The 25,154-nt window shown below is 41.5% G+C and overlaps 1 protein-coding gene across 1 annotated transcript in view; it reads right to left on the bottom strand.

Annotated features, from left to right (window-relative positions):
* Positions 1–1,065: 1,065 nt before the first annotated feature.
* cpvl (carboxypeptidase vitellogenic like) overlaps positions 1,066–25,154 on the bottom strand; it is a 106,657-nt gene continuing 82,568 nt past the window's right edge. Inside the window, exons 11-13 of the mRNA XM_043689523.2 lie at positions 24,885–25,058; positions 18,808–18,990; positions 1,066–1,732 (exon numbers count right to left, since the gene is read on the bottom strand). Of these exons, the coding sequence (XP_043545458.2) occupies positions 1,631–1,732; positions 18,808–18,990; positions 24,885–25,058 (459 nt within the window). The 3' untranslated portion in view covers positions 1,066–1,630. The remainder of the gene's footprint in view (positions 1,733–18,807; positions 18,991–24,884; positions 25,059–25,154) is intronic.

Here is a 25,154-nt window from a genome sequence, read left to right as displayed (position 1 = left end):
CTTTCATCCCATGTTTTGAACCAGAGATGTTTATTCACAATGCAAATAGTCATCTGCATGCCCCAGAGCTCTGTTGTTAGGCTCAAATGGGGTCCGAAACCTATGTAGTGTGGGGAACAGTCACTCAATAGGTTTTCACCGGAACAGCCAATTAATGGCCAGAGAGCAGGCTTGCCCCGCAAAGTTAAGGATGGCTCTCTAAACTGCAGGGTCAATCAGGATATCATGGCAGTTGTAGAACTGTAAGTTAAAATTTGATTTTTCCAATATTTCCATCCCACACCCCCAACTTCCCAGTGATCCCCCTGGAGATTGCTTCCACCTCTGAGAAATTGGAGAACAAGTGGAAAATTAACCATTTGATTTATGTTACCTGGCTTAGAAGATCTTTAACTGGACCAATTGGCTATCTGCTGCTTGCAGATGGGTAGACTTCTGCCTTCACTCACCACATATTCCACCAAAAGTGCTATTGGGAAAAGAGGGTTGAGCCAGAAGTTGACATGCAGACCAGAGATGTGATGTCCATCATCAGCTCTCAGTTGTTTTCAGTAATCTGGATAGATCATTTTATCTGGGCCTGATGACAGTACTTTTTGTGGTCTATTAATTCAAAGTGAATATTCCTGGAAAAGGTTAATTCAAATAATCCAACAATTTTAAGAAACCTTTTCTGTTAAGAAAAAGAAGTTGAATATTTATTAAGTTTATTTAATATCCCATTATTCAAGTAAAATACAGCCCTACTCTTTGCAACAAGATCCCATCTTTCAACTGTCCTCTTCTCATCTACTTAATATTTCTTTTCATCCTACCAGTATTTTTACATAAATACAGAGGGTAGATGTTTCAGATCCACCAAGGATTAAAGTGACTAATTCTCACCAATGTAGCTTCCTCCAAAGAAAAGAAATTCTTATATTCAACCACAAAAACACTTTGTAAACCAGTTTACTCAAAGTCTGCTTTTTTTTCTCCCATTGACAAAGTGTTCATTGACATTTTAACAGAATGGCTGTTGGGTAACATTTCCTATGTAGACATCAAATGATCACACATTATGAATCAACAATATCAAATAATTTATTTCAGTTCATATTTGAGTTTTGCAAGAACTTATTAAAAATATCAAATCACAACTTTTTAATACTTTCACAAAAGCAAAATACCGCAGAAAATGAAAATCTGAAGTGAAAACTGGAAACCTAAAATAAAAGCAAAAAGTGCTGAAAGTACTCAGCAACACACATATGGGCTCTCTAAACTGCAGAATCAGTCAGGATGCCATGGCAGCTGTAGAACTGTAAGTTAAAATTTGACTTTTTCATTATTTCCCACCCCATACCACCAACCTCTGCGTGATCCCCCTGGAGATTGTCCCCACCTCTGAGAAATTGGAGACCAAATGGAAAATTAACCAGTTGATCTGTGCTAGAGAGCCCATGCTGTGGTGAGAGAAGCAAAGTTAATGTTCCAAGTCAATGACCTTAGTCCAGTCCCTGCTCCTGGCACCAACTTAAAATGGAGGGATGAAAGTAAAATCCTGCATACTCTTATACTTTGATTTCTCATTTAATTAATGTGACATCATAAAACTAAAAATGAGAGAGATTTAATTCCACAATACAAATCAAAGGAATTGTCCTTTTCTGGAGATGAAACGGTCAATCATGTCAAATGCCCTTTCAGGTTGATCATACGGTAAGATGTGTCCTCCACCTCGTATAATTACCTTGAACAGAAAATATAAAATATACTTTATTAAAGTTAATAACAACAAAATAAAAATCACAGTCTAACATTCATATTGAATCACTCCTAGATTTAATTTCCAAGTGCACTCAATACACATTGCAGATCAAAGTCATTTAAAGATTGCCCTGTTGTCAACCATGAAGTGAATGAACCATGAACCATAATGCAATATTCTATGCATTGAAGCTCAAAGAGTAAAAATAACTTTGTTGGCAATGGCTTTTTAAAGTATACATCACACTGAAATTAAGTACAAATTTGCCACTTGATCAACCTCATTTTAAAAGAAGTTTGTTTCTTTTCCTGTTTTTAATGCTGCCTGCCACATGGTAGTGACTTGTTGCAGTTTATGCAGGGAGTCGGAGTTGCTTTGTCAACATGCAAATGTCCATGCATGGGGTGATCTGGAGGTATGGTAGTACTGGGAGAAGCTCCAACTCTTTTTCCACCATAGAGTTGATCAGGAATCTGTCACTTTTACCACTTAAAGTTGGTGAGTCCTAGAAGGAATTGTATGGAGATATTCAACTTGTTTGGTTGCGCCATGAACACACCTTCCTTGACCACCAACTCCTGAAGTGGGATTCAAACTGTGCCAACTAGCACCTCTGAATTGATGCAGTTTAGGTCTCCTCTTACGGCACAAGGTGACTAAGAAGACGTGTAAGAGATATTCTCTAGGACACAATTTCTGTACTTAATTGTGGCGTGAAAAAGTGACTAGCTCCAGTACAGAGGTCAGATTGCTTAGTTGGATGGATGGCTGGTTTGCAATGCAGACAGATGCCAAGAGTGTGGGTTCAATTCCCACACAAGCTGAGGCTGGCATGAAAGACTCTCCTTCTCAACCTATCCTCATGCCTGAGGAGTGTCGACCCTCAGGTTAAACCTCCACCAATCCGGTAAGACAATGCAAACTTTACTTCCCAATAGCAAAAGGAAGAATAGCAGTGAGGAAATGAAGTGCTGAGCCCTGATCTATTGCTCTGTAATTTGCCAATATTTCATTTTTGATCTTTTAACATAATAAACTGCTGGCATAGGCAAGGACACAATGTTGAAACTTCAAACACTTCAATGAAATCATCAGGATTCGGGGGAGGTGATTTTGAAAAACTTATTACCTTTAAAATTCCTGGGACACAAGGACTACTGGGCACAGATTTGGAGTGATTTGGAAATGTAGCAAATGTGATTTGGAAAAAAAACTTATCTGCTCCAATTGGCAGCAGGACCCAGGGAGAGGGGGACAGGGAATGGGGAAGTGTATTGCAAACAATAGCCAGTTAAGAGCCACCTGGAGAGCTGCAGGTTTGGGGACAGAGAGAGAGAGCAAGAGCGCAACAGAGTGAGAGAGCATCTCAATGGCCTGAGACCCCCTCAGAAAGGGGAGGGAGGAGTTGGGGAATTGGGGATTTTAGAATTAGAACTAGCTTTATTGTCACATGTACTTACATGAGCACACTGAAATGTTTATAGGTTGCCACTTAACGGCACCATCTTAGGGACCAAAGTACCTAGGTACAGATTCTTAAGTACAAACTCTTAGGGGGAAAAAAATAAAGAAATAAAATGTCTATCAATAAAAATAAAGTTTTTCTAAGAGTTCAGAATAACAGTGCTTCCAACCCAGACTACACCAGGCTACACCTTGAGGCTGGGAGTTCGAGTCCATGCTGAGGCCTGGAGACTGCATTCACCCCGAACATCGCCAATACTGCCCGAGAACAGAAAGAAAAAGAACAAAAATTGTGAAGAGAGAGAGAAGGAATGAAAAGAAACAGATGGAGCAGATGAGCTCCATCCTACTCCGCCACATCTTGGTGACTCGTGGGTGGGGATGGGTCAGTGGATGTCATGAATCACCAATATACTATTACTGTTGCAAGGGTGGCCATACTACAACGTTGTGTGTCCAAAGCATAGAGGGCTCTCTAACCCACTCGCCCTCATAGAACACTCTGGGACACCATCATGTCTCCCCATATGCCACCCAAATTTGGGCAGTCAATTTGACCACTTCCCCACCATTGGCACAATCACATGACAACGTAAAGACATAGGGTAACCTCCTCAAGGCTATTTTGTTTGCCAACTGGCTTTGAGCTAGGAAGGCAATGTGTTTGAAAATTTCCAATCAACATTTCTAAAGTTGCTTTGACAATTCATGGATTTTGCTATGATTCCAAAACTCAGTATTTAAAGCTGGAAGAGAGATGAAATATTTTAATGAAGGACCCCATTTCCTGAGATCAGATTTATCATCCACCTCTGGATTTGTTCGAATTTTCAAAAAAAGATTTTGACTTTCCACTCTATACGCAGCCCTTCCCAAAAACCAATCTTGAAAGTTAAAATTTCCCCTCATGAATCTAATCTTACATACAGTATCTTCTAGGTCTGCTTGAAGAGGACATAAAGTTTCAATTTCAAATGAGAATTTGTCACAGGATGGACTTTCTAAAGCTTTACTTCAGAGAACATGTCAGTCAAAGCTCCAAATCCTCTTATCTCCAAGGCAGAAGGGGGTGAGAGTTCAAGACTCACTCCACAGACCTCAACTCAAAAATCTAGGCTGAAGGTCAATGGGAGGCCAGAGATAAGCAGGAAGGCTATTTGCACTGGGAGAGGTAGGAGGCGAGACCTGCTCCAGGAGCGGCAGGAGGCGAGGCCTTTTCCGGGAGGTGCAAACAGCAAGATCTGCTCCGGGAGTGATGAGAGGCAAGGCCTGCCCTAAGAGATGCAAGAAGTGAGGCTCTGAAGCCAGCCTCCATTTTTTTTGCACAAGAATGATGGGAAGACTAGGGGATGAGTTTGAAGCTGTCAGGGACAGGGTTGCTGCTAGAAATAAATAAACTCATTTTTATTCTGTTGTGCAGGCTACTTTATTTTACAGGGTGAAAGTGAGGACTGCAGATGCTGGAGACTAGAGTCAAGATTAGAGTGGTGCTGGAAAAGCACAGCAGGTCAGGCAGCATCCGAGGAGGAAGAAAATCGACGTTTCGGGCAAAAGCCGTTCATCAGGATGAAGGGCTCCTGCCCGAAACATCGATTTTCCTGCTCCGCAGATGCTGCCTGGTCTGCTGTGCTTTTCTAGCACCACTCTAATCTTGACTTTATTTTACAAGCAGGCATAGTCACTTTTACAGAGAAAGTTGCTTCCTGATGCTGGAGAATGATGATTTTTTAAAAACCCTTTGCATCACCTTGAGATTGCATTCGTTGGAAATTCAATCTTGTATTAACGTTATATCAAAGTTATCTCTTCCCTGTCCTTCCCCACCTGCAAGTTTCTTCACAAATTCTTGCATATATTATCTGCTCAAAGTGCCCTGAAAATATGCATGTTGCATTGATCTCTGCACAAACTCAATATTCTGCTGCTTGGAGCTTATGTTCTACAAGGGTTAAATCGCATTCCCATCCCTTACCACATAAACAGATCGAAGTTAAATTAATTTACAAGATAACAACTCTTGCGGTTAACAGTAAGTTGAAAAAGAGCAAAATTTTCTCAAAATATGTAGCATTTCTTCTACTACAGAGTTACAAAGCAAATATTCATTGACATAGCATGCCATGAATAAAACTGCTGAAAACTTCAACCCAAATATGAAAAAATGCATATTTTAAACATAAAAACTTGACTCAACTGGAGTGCATTCTATTTGGAGTGCATTTGTTGGTACTTTAATAATCAACAATTTCACAATCGTGACCCAAATTGTTTAGTTTTAAGCAGATTGAAGTCATTACAATCGACTATGGAACAGCAGTGTCTGCAAGTTGAAAGAGCTAGTATTTATAACTGTGAAGTGTTGCGACGCAGACTGATTCACTTCGTCCCACTGCACTTCTGGTCTGCAACAAAACAACTTCACCTGGATAGAAGTGGAATAAAAGGAAAAATGTCATTGAGGGAAAGTAATCAAACAGCACCACACCTTGGTGATTACAGTAACCACCAAAAGTGTCTTTCAGGTGGTTTTGTTAAGAGGTAAGCAAACAGAGTTCCGTCCAGAGACAATCAGGAACAAAATAAGAAAATACAAGGTGGTTACAAGTCTTCAGCTACCACAAATAATCTCACTGATCCTATGGAGCTAGTTACCCCCATAAATATAGTAAGCTCTTACGGTTACAACCTTGTCCACTTGTACAATAGTGTAACCAAGGGAAGCAACAATAACTAGAGCTTGTGCTTTGGTTCATATACTTGTTTCGCTTGCAGGAGTACACAACAATTTATTTGAAAATGTACCAAGCAAGGAGTCAGCTATTACAAGGGGTCATAGCTTTAAATTAAGGGGCGGAAGGTATAGGACAGATGTTAGGGGTAGATTCTTTACTCAGCGAGTCGTGAGTTCATGGAATGCCCTGCCAGTAGCAGTGGTGGACTCTCCCTCTTTATGGGCATTTAAACGGGCATTGGATAGGCATATGGAGGATAGTGGGCTAGTGTAGGTTAGGTGGGCTTGGATCGGCGCAACATCGAGGGCCAAAGGGCCTGTACTGCGCTGTATTTTTCTATGTTCTATGAGTGAGGGGACATGAGCTTGTCACAATTTCTACAACATGTTTCCTAAATCTCCCGCAACACCTTAACTTTATTGTGCCCAGTCCTTTTTAAAATGTACTGAAATGATTTTCTTCTAAAACAGGTAAGGCACACTACAAATTTGAGGCAGCGCTGAAAATGTGTTGCTGGAAAAGCGCAGCAGGTCAGGCAGCATCCAGGGAACAGGAGAATCGACGTTTCGGGCATAAGCCCTTCTTCAGGAATGAGGAAAGTTTGTCCAGCAGGCTAAGATACAAGGTAGGGAGGAGGGACTTGGGGGAGGGGCGTCGGAAATGTGATAGGTGGAAAGAGGTCAAGGTGAGGGTGATAGGTCAGACTGACGTGGGGGCGGAGAGGTCAGGAAGAAGGTTGCAGGTTAGGAAGGCGGTGCTGAATTCGATGGATTTGACTGAGACAAGGTGGGGGGAGGGGAAATGAGGAAACTGGTGAAATCCGAGTTCATCTCTTGTGGTTGGAGGGTTCCTAGGCGGAAGATGAGGCGCTCTTCCTCCAACCGTCGTGTTGTTGTGGTCTGACGATGGAGGAGTCCAAAGACCTGCATATCCTTGGTGGAGTGGGAGGGGGAGTTGAAGTGTTGAGCCACAGGGTGGTTGGGTTGGTTGGTCCGGGTGTCCCAGAGGTGTTCTCTGAAACGCTCCGCAAGTAGCCGGCCTGTCTCCCCAATATAGAGGAGGCCACATCGGGTGCAGAGGATGCAATAGATGATGTGTGTGGAGGTGCAGGTGAATCTGTGGCGGATATGGAAGTTTCCTTTAGGGCCTTGGAGGGAGGTGAGGGGGGAGGTGTGGGCGCAAGTCTTGCACCTCCTGCGGTTGCAGGGGAAGGTGCCGGGAGTGGAGGTTGGGTTGTTGGGGGGTGTGGATCTGACGAGGGAGTCACGGAGGGAGTGGTCTTTACGGAATGCTGATAGGGGAGGGGAGGGAAATATATCCGTGGTGGTGGGGTCCGTTTGGAGGTGGCGGAAATGACGGCGGATGATGCGCTGTGCATGGAGGTTAGTGGGGTGGTAGGTGAGGACCAGTGGGGTTCTGTCCTGGTGGCGGTTGGAGGGGCGGGGCTCAAGGGCGGAGGAGCGGGAAGTGGAAGAGATGCGGTGGAGGGCATCGTCGACCACATCGGGGGGGAAATTGTGGTCCTTGAAGAAGGCGGCCATCTGGGTTGTACGTTTTTGGAACTGGTCCTCCTGGGAGCAGATGCGGCGGAGTCGAAGGAATTGGGAGAATGGGATGGCGTTTTTACAGGGGGCAGGGTGGGAGGAGGTGTAGTCCAGGTAGCTGTGGGAGTCGGTCGGTTTGTAGTAGATGTCCGTGTTGATTCGGTCGTCTGAGATAGAAATAGAAAGGTCGAGGAAGGGGAGGGAGGAATCTGAGACTGTCCAGGTGAATTTGAGGTCGGGTGTTGGTGAAGTGGATGAACTGTTCAACCTCCTCGTGGGAGCACGAGGCGGTGCCGATACAGTCATCAATGTAGCGGAGGAAAAGGTGGGGGGTGGGGCCAGTGTAGTTGCGGAAGATGGACTGTTCCACATATCCTACGAAGAGGCAGGCATAGCTGGGGCCCATGCGGGTGCCCATGGCTACTCCTTTCCTCCGAAGAGGCAGGCATACAAATTCATCCTACAAATTTGAGGCATCATGGTGTTGTCAAAGTATGGTATAGAAATTCTATAAAATTAAAATTCAACAACCAGAAGGATTGAAATTTCTGTAGTACATGTGAAAATGCAACATTTTAGCATGGCTATTAACCTGTGACATTTTTCTTCAGAAAGGAAACACTCTTTAGATAGCTAGGTACCATTCATTTAAAATGAATTGATGTTATAGTTTGAGCCCAGTAAGGAATGCTCCAAATACACTGAAGGAGTTCACCAGCATCAAGTGAATTTAAGAAGTCAGAAGACTGTCATAGAACATTGGGGATAGGAGCAGCAGTAGAACACTTGACTTTCATATGAATTCCACCATTCAACATGATCAAAGTTCACTTTCTACTGCAAGGCATTCTCTTCCCCCATTCTCATGTCCTGTAATTCACTTGGGAAGCTAACAATTCATGCTGAAAATATACTTAAGTGACTAAACATCCACATCTTAGGATAGAAAATTCCAATGGTTCACAATTCAGAATGAAGGAATGTCTCCTCATTTCAGATAATTGTAATGTCTCCAGCCAGAGAAAACAAACTTCCAGCGGCTAACCTTCAGGAAGGGAATTAGAATCATAGAATCCCCACAGTTTGGAAACAGGCCATTTGTCCCAACAAGTCCACACCAACCCTCCCAAGAGTATCCCACCCAGACCCATTTCCCTACCCTATTACTCTACATCTCCCCTGACTAATGGACCTAACCTATGTATCCCTGAACACTATGAGAATTGTAAGAAAACAACATAGAATGGGGGCTATGGAAAATGGACACAAGGATTGCAATGCATGGTTATCCTGTAACGCTTTATTGAAAAGCAGGAAACATACCAAGTTTGTGCTATCTATTCAGGATAATGATCCCTGGGTATAGGGTTAGTTGCATAGTATAGCCCTTCCTGAAGAAGGGCTTATGCCTGAAACGTCGATTCTCCTGTTCCCTGGATGCTGCCTGACCTGCTGCGCTTTTCCAGCAACACATTTTCAGCTCTGATCTCCAGCATCTGCAGTCCTCACTTTCTCCTCTGCATAGTGTCGGGTCCAACATACTAACCTCACAGCACCGCTGACAGATAGCCTGCATGAATTTGTGCAGGAAATCAGAAAAGAATGATACAAAAAATGAGACAGCAGGCTCCACAGTTTTCATATGATGCCCTGACATCACAGATGGAATAAAGAGATGTCATATATCTGCAATGTTGCACAACTCTCTTAAATTTGCATGGTCAAGTCATAGAGAGCCTTGGACGTCAGTGTTCAAAGTAAAACACCAAGAAGCTGAATGCAGTGTTAAAGACAGTACTGTACACTGACCTCACAGAAATTAACAAAGTGACTAGAGGTACTTTCAAATGCTAAGTATTGACCGACTGCACCATTGGCTTCACATTACTGCATTCCCGCCACTCAACTCTCTATTAAATCAGACCTCAAGAGCTAGATTGCCCATTCTGTTGTAGAGAGTGAAGTACATTGCTTAGGCTTTAAAAATTCTAAGTGGCACCTGGACACAGGGCCCCAGATTCCCCCAGCCCCTATTCAGCACACTGCAATTTTCATTGGGGGATGTATTGGGACAAGCTGGGATCCAAATGCCTCAACACTGCTGGAACCATTGCAGAAGCGGGCATTGTAGAACTTTGGCAGTGTATGAGTTTTAGAAGGCAATGTGAATCACACCAACACAGCTATCATGAACCATGAGGCAACCATGGATTTCAGTTGGGAACTGTATAAAGGTTGAGTATAGAAGGTGTTGCCTACTTTACATACCATTATGAAATGCATAGAATATAGTATATCTGTTTTACTACAGTGACTGACAAAGAGATTGAATTCAAAAAGGTAAGCAAGCATTAAGTAATGTGCTGCCTCGTTGTTAGCTCTGACAATTGTCAAACTCTCAAGGAAAAGAACAGCATTATGGAAGAGGTAAAAATCAGCAGATGCATGAAACTATCCACTGCATAAAGTGCAATTCTGCAGTGCCCAATTTTGAAAGGCAAGTCCAGTTTGAAATGCAAATCTAATTTTGCAAAACAAACCCATTGCTTTAATTTTTTTTTCTTGAAGTTCAACTTAACCATCTGTTTTGGTGCTTTGGTGTCTTATCAGATGGCTGAGCCTCCGTCATTCCTTAAAAACTCAAATGCAATCTGCTCAGAAGGGCTAATTTATAGATATTTTCCAATCAACCTGTACAGAGATGTTACTACACACCTTTGGATTAGGTGGGACTTGAACCGAGAAGGGCTTAATTCGATAGTTTTTTGGGGGGAAGACCAATTTGAATGCTTGGCTGCCTTTCAAACCACTCAAGTTGTACTGAACAGGGGTTGTTCACATAGCTCTCCAGGGATTGCTCATTTTGACAGCTTTACAATTACATAAAGAGTATTGTGTTTTTGAAAAATAGCTATTCAAGTGATGTTTCTTTATGTTGACAGCTTTAGAGCTTCAAAATGTTGTCATGGGAATGGAAAGTTCAGTTTAAAGTAAATATTGGTCTTTGGGTTTGAGGGTCAGGGCCTCACAATGGTATTAGTGAACAGGTGTGTCTTTTAACCTAGCCCCTTCTATCTCTGCCCTGGGACCTGTCACTTCCTGACCCTAGGCCACCTCTACGTTCACCAGATGAAAAATCCTGCAAGCCAACACTTCTAAGTCCTGACTTACAATTCATGCCTCAGTCATGAAATTCTGGCTCTGTACTTCATATTCATGATATAAAGTTTAATCTTATGGACTATTGTCAAAAACTGGGGAAAAAAAACTCCTTTAAACTAAAGAAACAGTGGACAAAGATTTATAGTTTTACAATGTGTTCAAGTTACTCATTTTCATCTACAACGTTGCTTTATTCAAGCGCTTGGGGAGAACACCAGACAGATTGTCTCCATGTGTGTTCAGGAGAGTTTTGCCTGCCTTTATCCTGAAACTGATTCTTCCCCTTTATTCATTTATAAATGTCACAAGCCCTTCGGAGGGGGGGGGGTCATCCTTTCTACACCCACTCTGTCTGTCCATTTAAGACTTTTGTAAGTTTCTTTGAGATCACCCCTCATTCTTCTAAATGCCAAAGCGTTCTGACAGAGTCTTGTCAAAGGTCTCTCCCACTATCCCAGAAATCAATCTGGCAAACTCCCGCTGCACTCACTCTACAGCAAATACGTACTTCCCTAGGGAAGAGGTCCAGAACTACAGATGATACTCCAGGTGCAGTCTCACCAACGTTTTATACAACTGAAGCAATAAGTCTTTGTTCAGATCAGCCGCTGTGTAGTTTGATGGTACAGCAGGTCTCAGAGCCAAGTGGGCTTATTGTGTTCCTAATTTGTGTTGGTATACTCTCTCCTGAAAGTAGGTCCTTGGTGACTATATACTGAAACCCCCATTTTCTATGACAGGTAGGATGTGGAGGTAAGTCTTCAAGTCTGCCTCAGCCAGAATGGGGATTGAACTTTGTGCTATTGCTATAAATCAGGGGCGTATGCTAGCCATCTAAACTAACCACACTCCCAATAGGTTTGATATGCAAGTAAACTGATTGAAGCTGTGAAATATCTAAAAGGCGCATGCAGACATGTCAGAAAGACACTCTCAACATGAAATACAAACTTTCTAAATATTCATAGAATTGAAGCTACATTTTGCAGCTGCTAGGTTTTCATTCAAAAGTATTTCCTAAGAAAAATGTATTTGGCAACAGTAATGTAAACAAAAGAAGTATATTGATGCACATGCCGAAGATTTATAAGATAGCCCTTTAGAAATTTTAACTCTGGCCTAAACGTTGGAAATATCTGGAGCTGCAATTTTTAAGCAAACCCAGAATTAAGAATTGTTCCAGCACAGGGGATGGCTATTTAGTCTATTGTGTGCACCCCAGTTCTCCAAATGAACAATGCACCGAATGCTTCTCCCCGAGACCTAAAGTATTCTTGCATTCTTCCTTCTCAGATAGAAATCCAACTCCCTCTTCAATGCGTTGATCAACCCTGCCTCCACCACAATCTCTGGCTGCACATTCCAGATCTTAACAACTCGCTGTGTAAAAAGGTTGTGGGTATTATATCTCTATTGCTCTTTTTACCTACTACGTGAATTCTACATCCTCTTGTCCTTGAGCCTTCCACTAATAGGAGCGGATTTCCTGGTCTTCTCCATCTCGACCTTTCATAAGTCTTAAATCAGTTCAAATCTCCTCTCAACATTCCCATGTTCAAGGAAGGTTCTCCAAACATCCTGAATATATTGATGTAACTGATGTCATGTACCAGTCTCTCAGATATTTCTTGCATCTTCTAATGCCTTCGCATTTTCCCTAAGGTGTGGTGTCAAAAGCTGGATGCAATACTCCAACTGAATGAAAAAGAAACTTAGATCTTGGTGTACAGGGTACAGTTCCAAAATTTCCAGATGATACAAAACTTCAAAGCATTTTGAACTTTGTGAAGAATGTTGTAGTACTTTGAAAGGACACAGTAAAGGTACTGGATTAGGGCAGACAAGTGGCAAATGAATTTTCAAGTGGTGAAACATGAAAGGTCATAAATATATGAGGAAAAAGGAGGAGTTACAACATCATTAATTGGGCCCTCTACCACAAAACTTTCTTCCAGGCCAAAATCATCCATGAAGTACACCTGTTTAAAAAAAAACAAAATACTGCAGAAACTGGAAACAACCAGAAGTGTCGCAGAAACTCAGCTGGTCTGGCAGCATCTGTGGAGAGACAAACAGAATTGCCTGGACCTGATGGGCCAATGGGCTGAGAAGTGGCAGATGGAATTTAATTCAGACAAATGAGAGGCGCTGCATTTTGGGAAAGCAAATCTTAGCAGGACTTATGCACTTAATGGTAAGGTCCTAGGGAGTGTTGCTGAACAAAGAGACCTTGGAGTGCAGGTTCATAGCTTCTTGAAAGTGGAGTCACAGGTAGATAGGATAGTGAAGGCAGCGTTTGGTATGCTTTCCTTTATTGGTCAGAGTATTGAGTACAGGAGTTGGGAGGTTATGTTGCAGCTGTACAGGATATTAGTTAAGCCACTGTTGGAATATTGCGTGCAGTTCTGGTCTCCTTCCTATCAGAAAAATGTTGTGAAACTTGAAAGGGTTCAGAAAAGATTTACAAGGATGTTGCCAGCGTTGGAGGATCTGAGCTACAGGGAGAGGCTGAACAGGCTGGGGCTGTTTTCCCTGGAGCGGAGGCTGAGGGGTGACCTTATAGAGGTATACACAATTATGAAGGGCATGGATAGGATAAATAGACAAAGTCTTTTCCCTGGGGTTGGGGAGTCCAGAACTAGAGGGCATAAGTTTAGGGTGAGAGGGGAAAGATATAAAAGAGACCTAAGGGGCAACATTTTCACGCAGAGGGTGGTACGTGTATGGAATGAGCTGCCAGAGGATGTGACCGAAGGGTCGGTTTCCATGCTGTACATCTCTATGACTAAGTCCAGTATGACTCTTCTTCAGAATTCCACAGATACTGCCAGACCTGCTTAGTTTCTCTAGTATTGTGCGTTTCAGATAGCCAACATGCACTGTATTTTGTTTTTTTTTCCATTAAGTACTATGATTTCCAGTTGCTCTCCAAATTCTGCATTCGCATTGCTACTGCCCATTGTTGATTCATATTCTTGTTTTAAAGAGAAGAAACTGTGGAGATGGATCAGCAAGTTGTTCCTGGACCTCTATCTGTGTTCGTCAAATGGGCTTATTGCAGCAGTGTTGCTCCAGTTAAATTTGCTCAGGTTCACATCTCTGGTTTGGGAAAAGGGAAATACTTGATAACTTCTCCAGGATGCTTTCCATTTACCTGTCTACTCACATGGAGAACTGCTACTGAAAATTCAAGTCCTATAGCCTTTTGGTGTTTGATTGATTAGCCTTCTCATCTACATTTTTTAAAAGACACCTGAAAAAAGAACTGAAGTACTAGTTCTATTGTAAATTATAAGTAAATAAATACAATTGATTTAAAGTCCCATTCAAAATCTAATTCAGCCATTGTATTGACCTGTCTAAAAGACCTGAAGTTATTTGGTTCATTAGGAATTGGCAAAGCTCCGCTTTATTAATATGCCGGCAACTGCTGCAATTCACTATATACTCAATTCTGGCTGGAGTCTTGTGCACAATGTAAGCACGAGGAACAAGTCTTGAAATAAAAACCATACTTCCTCACCCTTCAATTCTGGTCTTAAGCCAAGCAAAACCTCTAAGCTTTGCACCTTGTTCTTTGACCAGAATCTCACCCAGAGAGCCAAATAACTGCTGTAGCTAGTGCAACAGGCTCATCACCTATTTCCTGAAACCCAAAGTCTATCCACCACCTGCAAAGCAGACATCAGTGGCATGCTGGAATACTCCCCATTTGTCTAGATGAATACAGTCCCAATAACACTTGTGGAATTTGTCTATTTGTTTGTGTATGGGAATTTTGAAGAGGACACAGTTAAGTTATTATGTCACAAATTAATAATTCAGGCTTCTTTCATCTCATTGGTTAAACAGTTAATCAAACGCTTTGATTATAATAAATAACAATTTTTGTGTTAATTAAAAAAACATAGTTTGCATTTTCTTTTAACCTGAATTAGACACTAAGTAGCATTGTGCAATTCAGTGGTTTAATCAAATTAGCACAGTTTTGATTGCTCTAGGAATCCTGGGATTTGATTTCCACCACATTACCCCATGATTCATGACAGGTAGAACAGTTCTGTGTTCTAATTCCAACTGATGGTGAATGTCCAACCTTTCACTTTCCCAGCAACCACGGAGAAAATGAATGCACAATAGACATAAAATCTGCAGTTCAGGTAATTAATGAATACACCCGAGAAATAACTAGAAGTCTTTCTTTCTTTCAAATATTGCACTGATGGCACATGACAATTCACTATCAATGTTAACACTCTCCATAATTTAAACAAAGGAATACTTGGTACAATGCCTCATTCAAACTCAAACTTGTCTTTCATTTTCAGCTGCTGACTTTCTTCATATGTTCAGCATTGTTATCACCAGAATACATTGTCTGTGTTTTGATTGACATTCATTTTTTTGTTCAAATTCTGATCCTAAACATAAATGTACTGAAATGATAAAGGAGCTATTTATCATTAATAAATTATACTTCAGTTTGTACAAGATGCCTACACTTGTATTATGCAGAACATAGGGGGATACTCCCTTTAGATATTTTAAAGTTGAATTCAACTTCTAAGTTGTGGTTTCTTTCCCACAGCACTCAATTCCATGCTCTGCACATGTGCAAATTTGTTATCAAAGTGAAAACATAATGGCATCATTCTGCTTGTGGTTTAAACAAAAATCTCAAACTTCCTTCTTCCAATTTCATTGCAGTTGCCATCTGGATGAGTTTTAAGGCATCGCTGGGCTTCTGAATTTGCACAAATATAATGAAACATGATTTCAGACCGCCTCATAAATTGGACTACAACTGGTTTAATTTTCAAGAAATGGATGGTCTGAAGAGTTCCAGTCACCAAAACATTTTAAATAAAGACCCGCCACTGGAGGGTCAGGATTTAAAATGCATTTGAATTTCATCCAAAACTTATTTAGCAAATCGACACTATACATAAAAAAAACTTGCATTTATATATGCTCTTTCATGATGCGGAACATAAAATCCCTGCAATGTGGAAACAGGCCATTCAGCCCACTGAGTTTACACCAAACCTCCATAGAGTATCCCACCCTGATCCACCCCCCCCCCCACCCTGTCCCTGTAACCCTGCATTTCCCACGGCTAATCCATCCAGCCTGGACACCATGGGCAATTTTGCATTTAATCTGCATATCTTTGGACTGTGGGAGGAAACGAGAGCATCTGAAGGAAACCCACGCAGACACAGGGAGAATGTGCAAACTCCACACAGACAGATGCCCGAGGCTGGAATCAATCCTAGGTTCCTGGCGCTGTGAGGCTGCAGTGCTAACCACTGAGCCACCATGCTGCCCGAAGCACTTCTCAAATCACTTTTCAACCAATTAACTATTTTTAATGCTTTAATGAAAGGAACACAAGAACCAATTAGTGTGCAGTAACATTGCATATAAAAAATCTAAATAGTTCTGATGAAATGGATTTAAATCCACCTGAAAAGCAGATCAGGCATTATTTACAGTCTCATCAAATGAGGGGACTTCTGGCATTAATATTTCCTCAGTAATGCAAAAAGGGGTTAGCTTTGACTAAGGACAATGAGGAATGGGCTAAATGTGCAAATCCCAGGAATGAGATTTTAATAAATATAGATTTTTGCATTTGCTTAAATTTTGGCTTTGTAGCACAATTTAGTGGTAAGTACAGGCTGGATTTTTGGAGAAGTGGCAATCTCAGGCAGTTTGCTGCTAAGGCCCTTCTCTTTTAAAAAAAGATGGAAGCTCTGTAAATTAAAGAGGAATCAGTCATACAGCACAGAAATAGGCCCTTCGGCCCACCATTTCCATGCTGGCCAATAAACACCAAACTACACAAATCCCGTTTATCTGCAATTGGTCCATTGCCAGTCACTAGTTCATTCATTACATCCAAGACAAATAATCTTTTAATGGCCTCTTACTACAGTCTGTCAAAATGTATATGCAGCCCTCCTGCTGGAATAAGTATTTTTGGAGGGTTTTGCTCAGCTAGAATAAAAGCCCTCGTGGGGTGGGGGAGGGGGGTGTAGGAACAGATGATTAATGGTTTTCTAAAGCTTACAAGAAAGTCTGTCACTACACTATGAGGTAGCGAAATCGACGCTTCAGGTGTAACCCTTCTTCAGGACTGGGTGTGGGTGATGCGGATGCTGCCTGACTTGCTGTGTTATAGAGTCATAGAGATATACAGCAGGGAAACAGACACTTTGATCCAACTTGTTCAGGCCGACCAGATATCCCAGCCCAATCTAGTCCCACCCGCCCAATATCCCTCCAAACCCTTCCTATTCATATATCCATCCAGATGCCTTTTAGATGTTGCAATTGTACCAGCCTCCACCACTTCCTCTGGCAGCTCATTCCAAACACATACTACCCTCTGTGTGAAAACGTTGCCCCATAGGTCTCTTTTATATCTTTCACCTCTCGCCCTAAACCTATACATTCCTGTTCTGGACTCCCTCACCCCAGGGAAGAGACTTTGTCTTTTTATCCTATCCATGCCCCTCATGATTTTATAAGCCTCTATAAAATCATCCCTCAGCCTCCCACATCCAGGGAAAACAGCCCTAGCCTATTCAACCTCTCCCTTTAGCTCAAATCCTCCAACCTTGGCAACATCCTTGCAAATCTTTTCTGAACCCTTTCAAGTTTCATAATATCTTTCCGATAGGAAGGAGACCAGAATTGCGCGCAATATTCCAACAGTGGCATAACCAATGTCCTGTACAGTCACAACATGACCTCCAAACTCCTGTACTCAGTACTCTGACCAATAAAGGAAAGCTTACCAAACACCACTTTCACTATCTGATATACCTGTGACTCCACTTTCAAGGAGCTATGAACCTGCACTCCAAGGAATCTATGTTCAGCAACACTCCCTAGGACCTTACCATTAAGTATATAAGTCCTGCTAAGATTTGCTTTCCCAAAATGCAGCATCTTACATTTATCTAAATTAAACTCCATCTGCCACTTCTCAGCCCATTGGCCCATCTGATCAAGATCCTGTTGTAATCTGAGGTAACCTTCTTCGCTATCCATTACACCTCCAATTTTGGTGTCATTTGCAAACTTACTAACGATACCTCCTAGGAGAAAGTGAGGACTGCAGATTCCTGAAGAAGGGCTCATGCCCGAAACATTGATTCTCCTGCTCCTTGGATGCTGCCTGACCTGCTGCGCTTTTCCAGCAACACATTTTCAGCTAACTATACCTCCTATGCTCACATCCAAATCATTTGTATAATTCTTCCAGCCTCCTGCTTGTCTACCTTGGATTCCAGCATCTGCAGCTTTTTCTTTGGTCTCTAACACTACACTGTAGCAGTAGCTAGCTGTTTCCTCTTCTACCTGACCTCTGTATTATCTTTTTCATGCTTAACAGTCTGGGTTTTAAAAGACTTCTAGTCGTGACAGTTAGCCAGTCATCAAAATGTGCTTCCTCCATAAATTGGTGGTTCCCACTATGTGGGATTAAGATCCTTAGAACAGGAAAAACAAGGTCTGTTTGAACTCAGCACTAACTTCAAGTGACCCTGCTGAGTTCAGGTTTCCCACCTGTTGTTCCCATCATGCTCCTATTCCCCGCTGTCAGCATGAATGGGATCTGCTAGAAATCTTGGGCCTTCCACATCCAGGTTCCACACCCACCATGTTGAAAAAAGAAAAATCAGCCTCTGGACTCTGCCTAGCTCTGTGAAAATCTGGCCACTATTGTCAGATGTCGAATGGAACATCATCGACCATAATGGTGGCCAATGTTGAAGCTCATATTTATGGTTAAAAATATTGGAGATAGAGCATCACAATCTTGAGGAGTGTCCACTCCAGATTATTTAAAAAGGCAGCCTGCTCTTTCAGCCAATCCCAGAGGGCCTTCTATTGATTCTCCAGCTTCAAGAAGACTTCTGCTGTCCTTGATTGGTTGGTGAGCCAGCTCTCTATCCAGTCACTGGCCAGTTTTTGGGAAAAGTCACATCTGATAACTGTCCCTCCAAAGTCCAGACTTCAGATTCTGACATCAGCCTCATTTTAGGCTCATGAAATCCAAAAGGAAAACTTGCCTAGTAATTCTCAGCTACCAAACACCCTGGTGCGTCTTAAAAAATAATTCAGCAAATAATTATGATCGCAGTACCTGATAAAAGTCACCAACATTTCGAACGTAGCCAGCCACTTCAGTGTCATTGGGATTGACAAACCAAAAGTTTCTCTTTGCGTTTTTGAATTCTTCAGCTTTGGACCATGGCACAGTGAGCAGAAAGCGTTCAGTTAAAGGAGCTGCCACAATTACATCAAGTTGACCGCTATACATCAATACCTGAAGGAAGTAAATCCAGAAGAGGAAATATGAAGGATATTATCCAAAATCCACTTTATTGCATTAGGATTCAAAGTGAAGCATCTTGAATATTCAGTCTGTAAGTTCAAAACTTTTGGTGTAGATAAGTTTTTTGTTTAAAAACTGGTCTGGATCACAATAATTCAACATACATGCTGCTACATCATTTGGTACCCCACTTGCTACCATGCAAAGTATTTAAATATTCAGCATAATTTGTGTAAAATAAGCCAATAAATTGGATGAAATAGCATTTCTTATACTTCCGAAAATCTTTGCTGCACTTAAGAATTGTAACTGAAGGACAGAACAATTGTCGAGTGTTCTATACAAAGCCCTCACAGCTGTGTGCATATTGCAATGTGGAAATAATCAAGTGATCCCTGAACACATGGCAGAGACTAAAGTACATTATGCACTGCAGGCCTGAGAGGCGTAATTAGTCTAGATAACAAACCATGAATTACTTTCAGGAACTGACAAGTTTCCACCCAACATTATCTTGAGTAAGTTTGGACTTTCAATTTGTTTCTCTAAAACTCTACGTGTGTGACGGAAGCTAACTGCTTCCCTCTAAAAAAAGGAGAGAGAAAAGTAAAAGGAAGTTTATCACAAATCTCAACATCCAATTATAAGATTACTAAATTTATTGACTGAGTACAGCACCAGGACTTGTATTAAAAAGTATAACATGCTAGAAACACTCAGTAGTTCGGGCAGCATTTCTATTGATGCACTTTTTCAGCAGAAACCAGAAAAGTTGAGATGAAATAGGTTTTAAGTAAGTGTAACAATAAGAAAACAAAAGTGTAGACTTGAGAAGGTACACAGGAAAAGGCCTGTAAAACAGTGAAAGACAAGGGAGGTCAAATGACAAAGAGGGGATAACTAAAATGGCAAAAGGTATGGAAACTGGACAAGCGACTGAACAAAACAAATGGTCTAGAGGAGGCATAAATGGAAACAGTAGAATTGTCAATTGTTGCTCTCGGAAACAACAGAGGATAGGATTTGAAATTATTGAACACAAATTTTGAAAACAATAAAAGACTCAATCGAATGAGGAGATGCTGTCCTTTGAGTTTCTCTGCAATAGTAGCAGGCTAAGAACAGATAAGAGTGGAGTGGAAAGTTAAAATGACAGCAAACTTAGGGTCATGCTTGCAAACCGAATGGAGAAATTCCACGAAATGATAACCCAATATGTGTTCTGTCTTCCCAAAGTAGAGAGAACAGTGTCAGGAAAAGCGAAACAAATATGCTAAATTTAAAAAAGTATAACAAAATCTCTACTTCACCTGGAAGGAGTGTCTGCAAATTTGGTCGGTGTAACAGGAGGAAGTAAAAACGGCCTGTCCTGACACAGGAAGCTGCTATGGGAATGGGACCAGACACTATAAATAATCGAGGAGTGGACTAGAGTCACAAAGCTGACAGTCCGGAAAGGGAGGAACATGTATGACAGTGGTACCACGTTGGAGATTGCAGAAATGTCATGAATCTAAAGCATCTGTTGAATGTGGAGGTTGGTGACATAGAAGGTGAAGATAAATGTTCTGTGAGGGAGTAGAGTGGATGGGAGCAGGATTATAGAAAATGGCATAGATATTCACAAGAACTCTGATGACCACGATTGAGGAAGTCCTCAATTTCAGAAAAGGAAAGATCACAATATAGGACAGGAGTTGGAAAGGTTGGAAAATGACGTTTTGTGTGAAGGCAATTTTAAAGAGGAGGAAAACAACGCCCAACTAAAAATAATATCAGTAGCGAGCATTGGATTTTAATTAAATTACTGCTGTATATTTCCTATGCTAACAGCTTTTTATTCTGGATAATCAGCCATTGCAGTATTTAATTCAATGACGTGACACCAAAATTGGAGGTGTAGTGGACAGCGAAGAAGGTTACCTCAGATTACAACAGGATCTTGACCAGATGGGCCAGTGGGCTGAGAAGTGGCAGATGGAGTTTAATTCAGATAAATGCGAGGTGCTGCATTTTGGGAAAGCAAATCTTAGCAGGACTTATACACTTAATGGTAAGGTCCTAGGGAGTGTTGCTGAACAAAGAGACCTTGGAGTGCAGGTTCATAGCTCCTTGAAAGTGGAGTCACAGGTAGATAGGATAGTGAAGGCGGCATTTGGTATGCTTTCCTTTATTGGTTAGAGTATTGAGTACAGGAGTTGGGAGGTCATGTTGCTGCTGTACAGGACATTAGTTAAGCCACTGTTGGAATATTGCGTGCAGTTCTGGTCTCCGTCCTATCGGGAACTAGAGGGCATAGGTTTAGGGTGAGAGGGGAAAGATATAAGAGAGAGCTAAGGGGCAGCTTTTTCACACAGAGGGTGGTACGTGTATGGAATGAGCTGCCAGAGGAAGTGGTGGAGGCTGGTGCAATTGCAACATTTAAAAGGCATCTGGATGGGTATATGAATAGGAAGGGTTTGGAGGGATGTGGGCTGTATGCTGGCAGCTGGGACTAGATTGGGTTGGGATATCTGGTCGGCATGGACGGGTTGGACCGAAGGGTCTGTTTCCATGCTGTAAGTCTCTATGACTCTATGACATCTTCCTGTGTAGAATGACATCAATGTAACTGTTGGGTATTTCCATAGCCACCTGCCCAACCTGTCAATGACAACATCCAAACTTAGCTTCCAAATGATAAAGTAATGTGCACATAGCAGTATTATTTTTGCTTTAATGAGGCTCCATTTGTAACGCTTAAGGGAGATGGTGGTGTAGTGGTAATGGCATTGGAATTGTAATCCAGAACACCAAGCTAATGCTCTGGGTACATGGGTTCAAATCCCACCGTGGCAGATTATGTAATGAATTCAACACAAAACTAGTCTAATGGAAGCCACTTAACCCCTCTCGATTGATGTAAAAATCCATCTGGTTCACTAATTCCTTTAGGGAAGGAAATCTACCATCCTTACATGGCCTGACCTACCTGTGACTGTGAACCCACAGCAATGTGGTTGACTCTGGACAATCTGCAATAAATGCTAACCTTGCCAGCAATGCCCACATCCAATAAATACAAAATAAAATTGTGCCTTTGAGGTAAAAGGTTGTAGATTCAGCACAAAAACTCAAGCACATAATCCAAGTTGGATGAGATGTAAACCAAAAGTTCCACCTTCCCTCTCAGGTACAAGATCCTATGACAACTGCATCAGGGAACACGGTAGTTATGGAGTCCTGGTAATATTTCTCCTTTAACTGATACCACTAAAACAGATAATGAGGTCATTATCACATATGCTGTTTTCAGATATCTACCCTCCGTTAGGAAAGTGGCAAAAATTTACAAAATATCTTATTGGCTGTACATAGGATGTGCAAAACCAAAGGTCATGAAAGGTTTTACATAAATGTCAGACTTTCTTCCTTTCTTTAAAATTGGTTGTTTCCCTCATATTCATTGGATGTAGACAACACAAGCAAGTTCAATATTTATTGTCCATCCCTAATGGCCCTTGAGAAGGCAAGGGCTGAAAGACTAATTCTTGAGTTGAAACTTTATTGCTGGAACAGCACAGCAGGTCAGGCAGCATCCAGGGAACAGGAGATTCGACGTTTCGGGCACAGGCCCTTCTTCAGGAATGAGCAGAGAGTGTTCAGCAGGAGAAGATAAAAGGTAGGGAGGAGGGACTTGGAGGAGGGGCGTTGGAAATGTGATAGGTACCCTACCTTTTATCCTCCTCCAAGTCCCTCCTCCCTACCTTTTATCCTCCTCCAAGTCCCTCCTCCCTACCTTTTATCTTCTCCTGCTGAACACTCTCTGCTCATTCCTGAAGAAGGGCCTGTGCCCGAAACGTCGAATCTCCTGTTCCCTGGATGCTGCCTGACCTGCTGTGCTGTTCCAGCAATAAAGTTTCAACTTTGATCTCCAGCATCTGCAGACCTCACTTTCTCCTCGCAGACTAATTCTTGAATAATACTGAAGTCTTCTTTGACAATTTCAGTGGGCAGTTGAGAGCTAACCACAATTCTGTGTCTGGAGTCATGTATAGGTCAGACCAGGTAAGAATGGCAGATTTCTTTCCCAGAAGGACATGAGTGAACCAGTTTTTTTTTTAAATACAACAATCTGGTACTTTTGTCAATACTGTTACTGGTGCCAGTTTTAAAAAAAAAAATTCTAATCTTATTTGATTAAGTGAATTTGAATTCTCCAGCTATCATGGTGACATTTGAACTCATGTCTCCAGACATTATCCTGGATCTCTGAATTACAAGTCCAGTCACAGAGCCACCATTCTACCATACCTCTGATAAGAATAAAAATAATCATGAAAAATGCAATTTCCTGATCATAATTTGTTTTCAACACAACATGCAATGACACTGACAGTATTGGAGCCAAGCCTGTAAAGTGATGCCTATTTTTAATTTGTCTAGCTGTCACAAAGCTTATTTAATTATGAACTGTGCTACCCTTGTTAGCAAATTAAATATGCCCCTTTTAGTGGAGGGACCCTTCATTTTTCAGTGATCTTCATCTTGGTCTATCGTGCCCATGCTTCCTAGAATTCACTAGCCTTTTACCCTCAGTAAACCTCTCATCCCCAGGATCTCTCCATCTTTTTCATAGCTTTCCACTGGAACACAATGTCCTGTTCCCACTTGTTCATGGCCAGGAAAAGATGAATGTGTACAATGCTAACCATTGGGTCTATATAATTATGGGGGCCCAGCCTGGGATGACACTGATTCTTAAAGGCCTCAATAAGCTCACAAAAAAATACGCAATGGGTGCTCCACTCCAGGACTTTTGACGTGCCTTATAAATAAAGGTAGAGTACAAATGCAAAGAGATTCTGCTAAGCTTATATAAAATAACTCAATCCCATTGTGATGATGCCTCCCAATTGTGGGTATCCAGAGATCTGAAGGGAAATATAAAATATGTAGAGGTGGAGTGAGGCAGTAAGGAATCTGATACAGCAGAAGCAACATGGCAAACCATTTCTCCCTCAGCCTTGGTTTTGATTAATGACAATGCCATCTTTGGCTGTGACCTTGAATTCCTCATTGCTTGCATCTTTATTAAGATGATCCCTCTATGCTGCACAGTTGCCTAAAAGTTGCCATGAGTTGGCACCTTTAAATTATCACACATGCACAATAAACTTTAAAAGGCCCTAACACAAATAAATTGCTTGATTTTATCAAAAACAACATGCGCTGGCTTGCATCTGTTTATACTTTTCTAACGCACTTATTGGTGTCCAGCCTCTTTATTCCTGATCCGTAAGCTAGGTAATGTTGTAAATGGCTCCCCCATTCAGTTAAAGTCCATTTGCTTTTAAAATGAGATTGCTGCTCACCTTCACCTCAGATTAAAAATTCCCAACACTGCTGTTTAAATTTGTCCACTGCCTCATCCAGTTCCATCTTTGTAACGTCTTACCATATTGAAGCACCACACTCATACTTCTCAGTCTCTGTTCTCTTCTGCATTGTCTCTTCCCTTTACCTCACCATAAGCTGACAATGCCTTCTGCCGGTGACCTCAAGCTCTGGAATTTTCCTTCTCATCTAAACTACTTCCTCCGCCCATCTTTTTTTTAAAACTCAGTTAAAAAAAAAACCCCTCTTGTTGACATCCCCTCAATGTATCCTCTCTTAACTCAGTGACTTTTATTACATCCGAATGAAAAGTTTTGGAATGATTGTATGCATGCGCTGTAAGTGCAAGTGCTCAACACTCTTGCTTTATTTTTTATTATTATATTGTATTATCCAATCTGATCAAAATGTTGGTATTGTGCTCACAAAGTGCAGCTTCTCAACTCTCAAAAATTCATATTTTGAGAATTTTTTCCAGCGTCCTCACCTCTACAGAAAGTGCCACTTACCCTATAATTATTCATTAATATGGCTACCCATGGCTTCACTGATTGCATAATATCCTTCAAAAGATGTTTCTCCACTTCTGATCCATCATGGAAGGTCAGATTTCCCACATGAATAGAGTTTCTCACTTCAGGCAGTGATAAATAGTCACCATAGTAGCTTTGATCCAAGGGCTCCTGTTAAAAATAAATCCATGGAAACATCAAATAGCATCATGCTTATAGAAGATTTTAAAATCCTGCATTTACATTATGAATAGGATGACATCACAT

The sequence above is a fragment of the Chiloscyllium plagiosum genome, unplaced genomic scaffold, assembly GCF_037043375.1.
Source record: "Chiloscyllium plagiosum isolate Xiang-an unplaced genomic scaffold, Cpla_swu_hap1 HiC_scaffold_5, whole genome shotgun sequence".
Classification (NCBI taxonomy): domain Eukaryota; kingdom Metazoa; phylum Chordata; class Chondrichthyes; order Orectolobiformes; family Hemiscylliidae; genus Chiloscyllium; species Chiloscyllium plagiosum.
The sequence above is the reverse complement of the archived record's forward strand: the minus strand, read 5'-3'. Positions and strand labels throughout refer to the sequence as shown.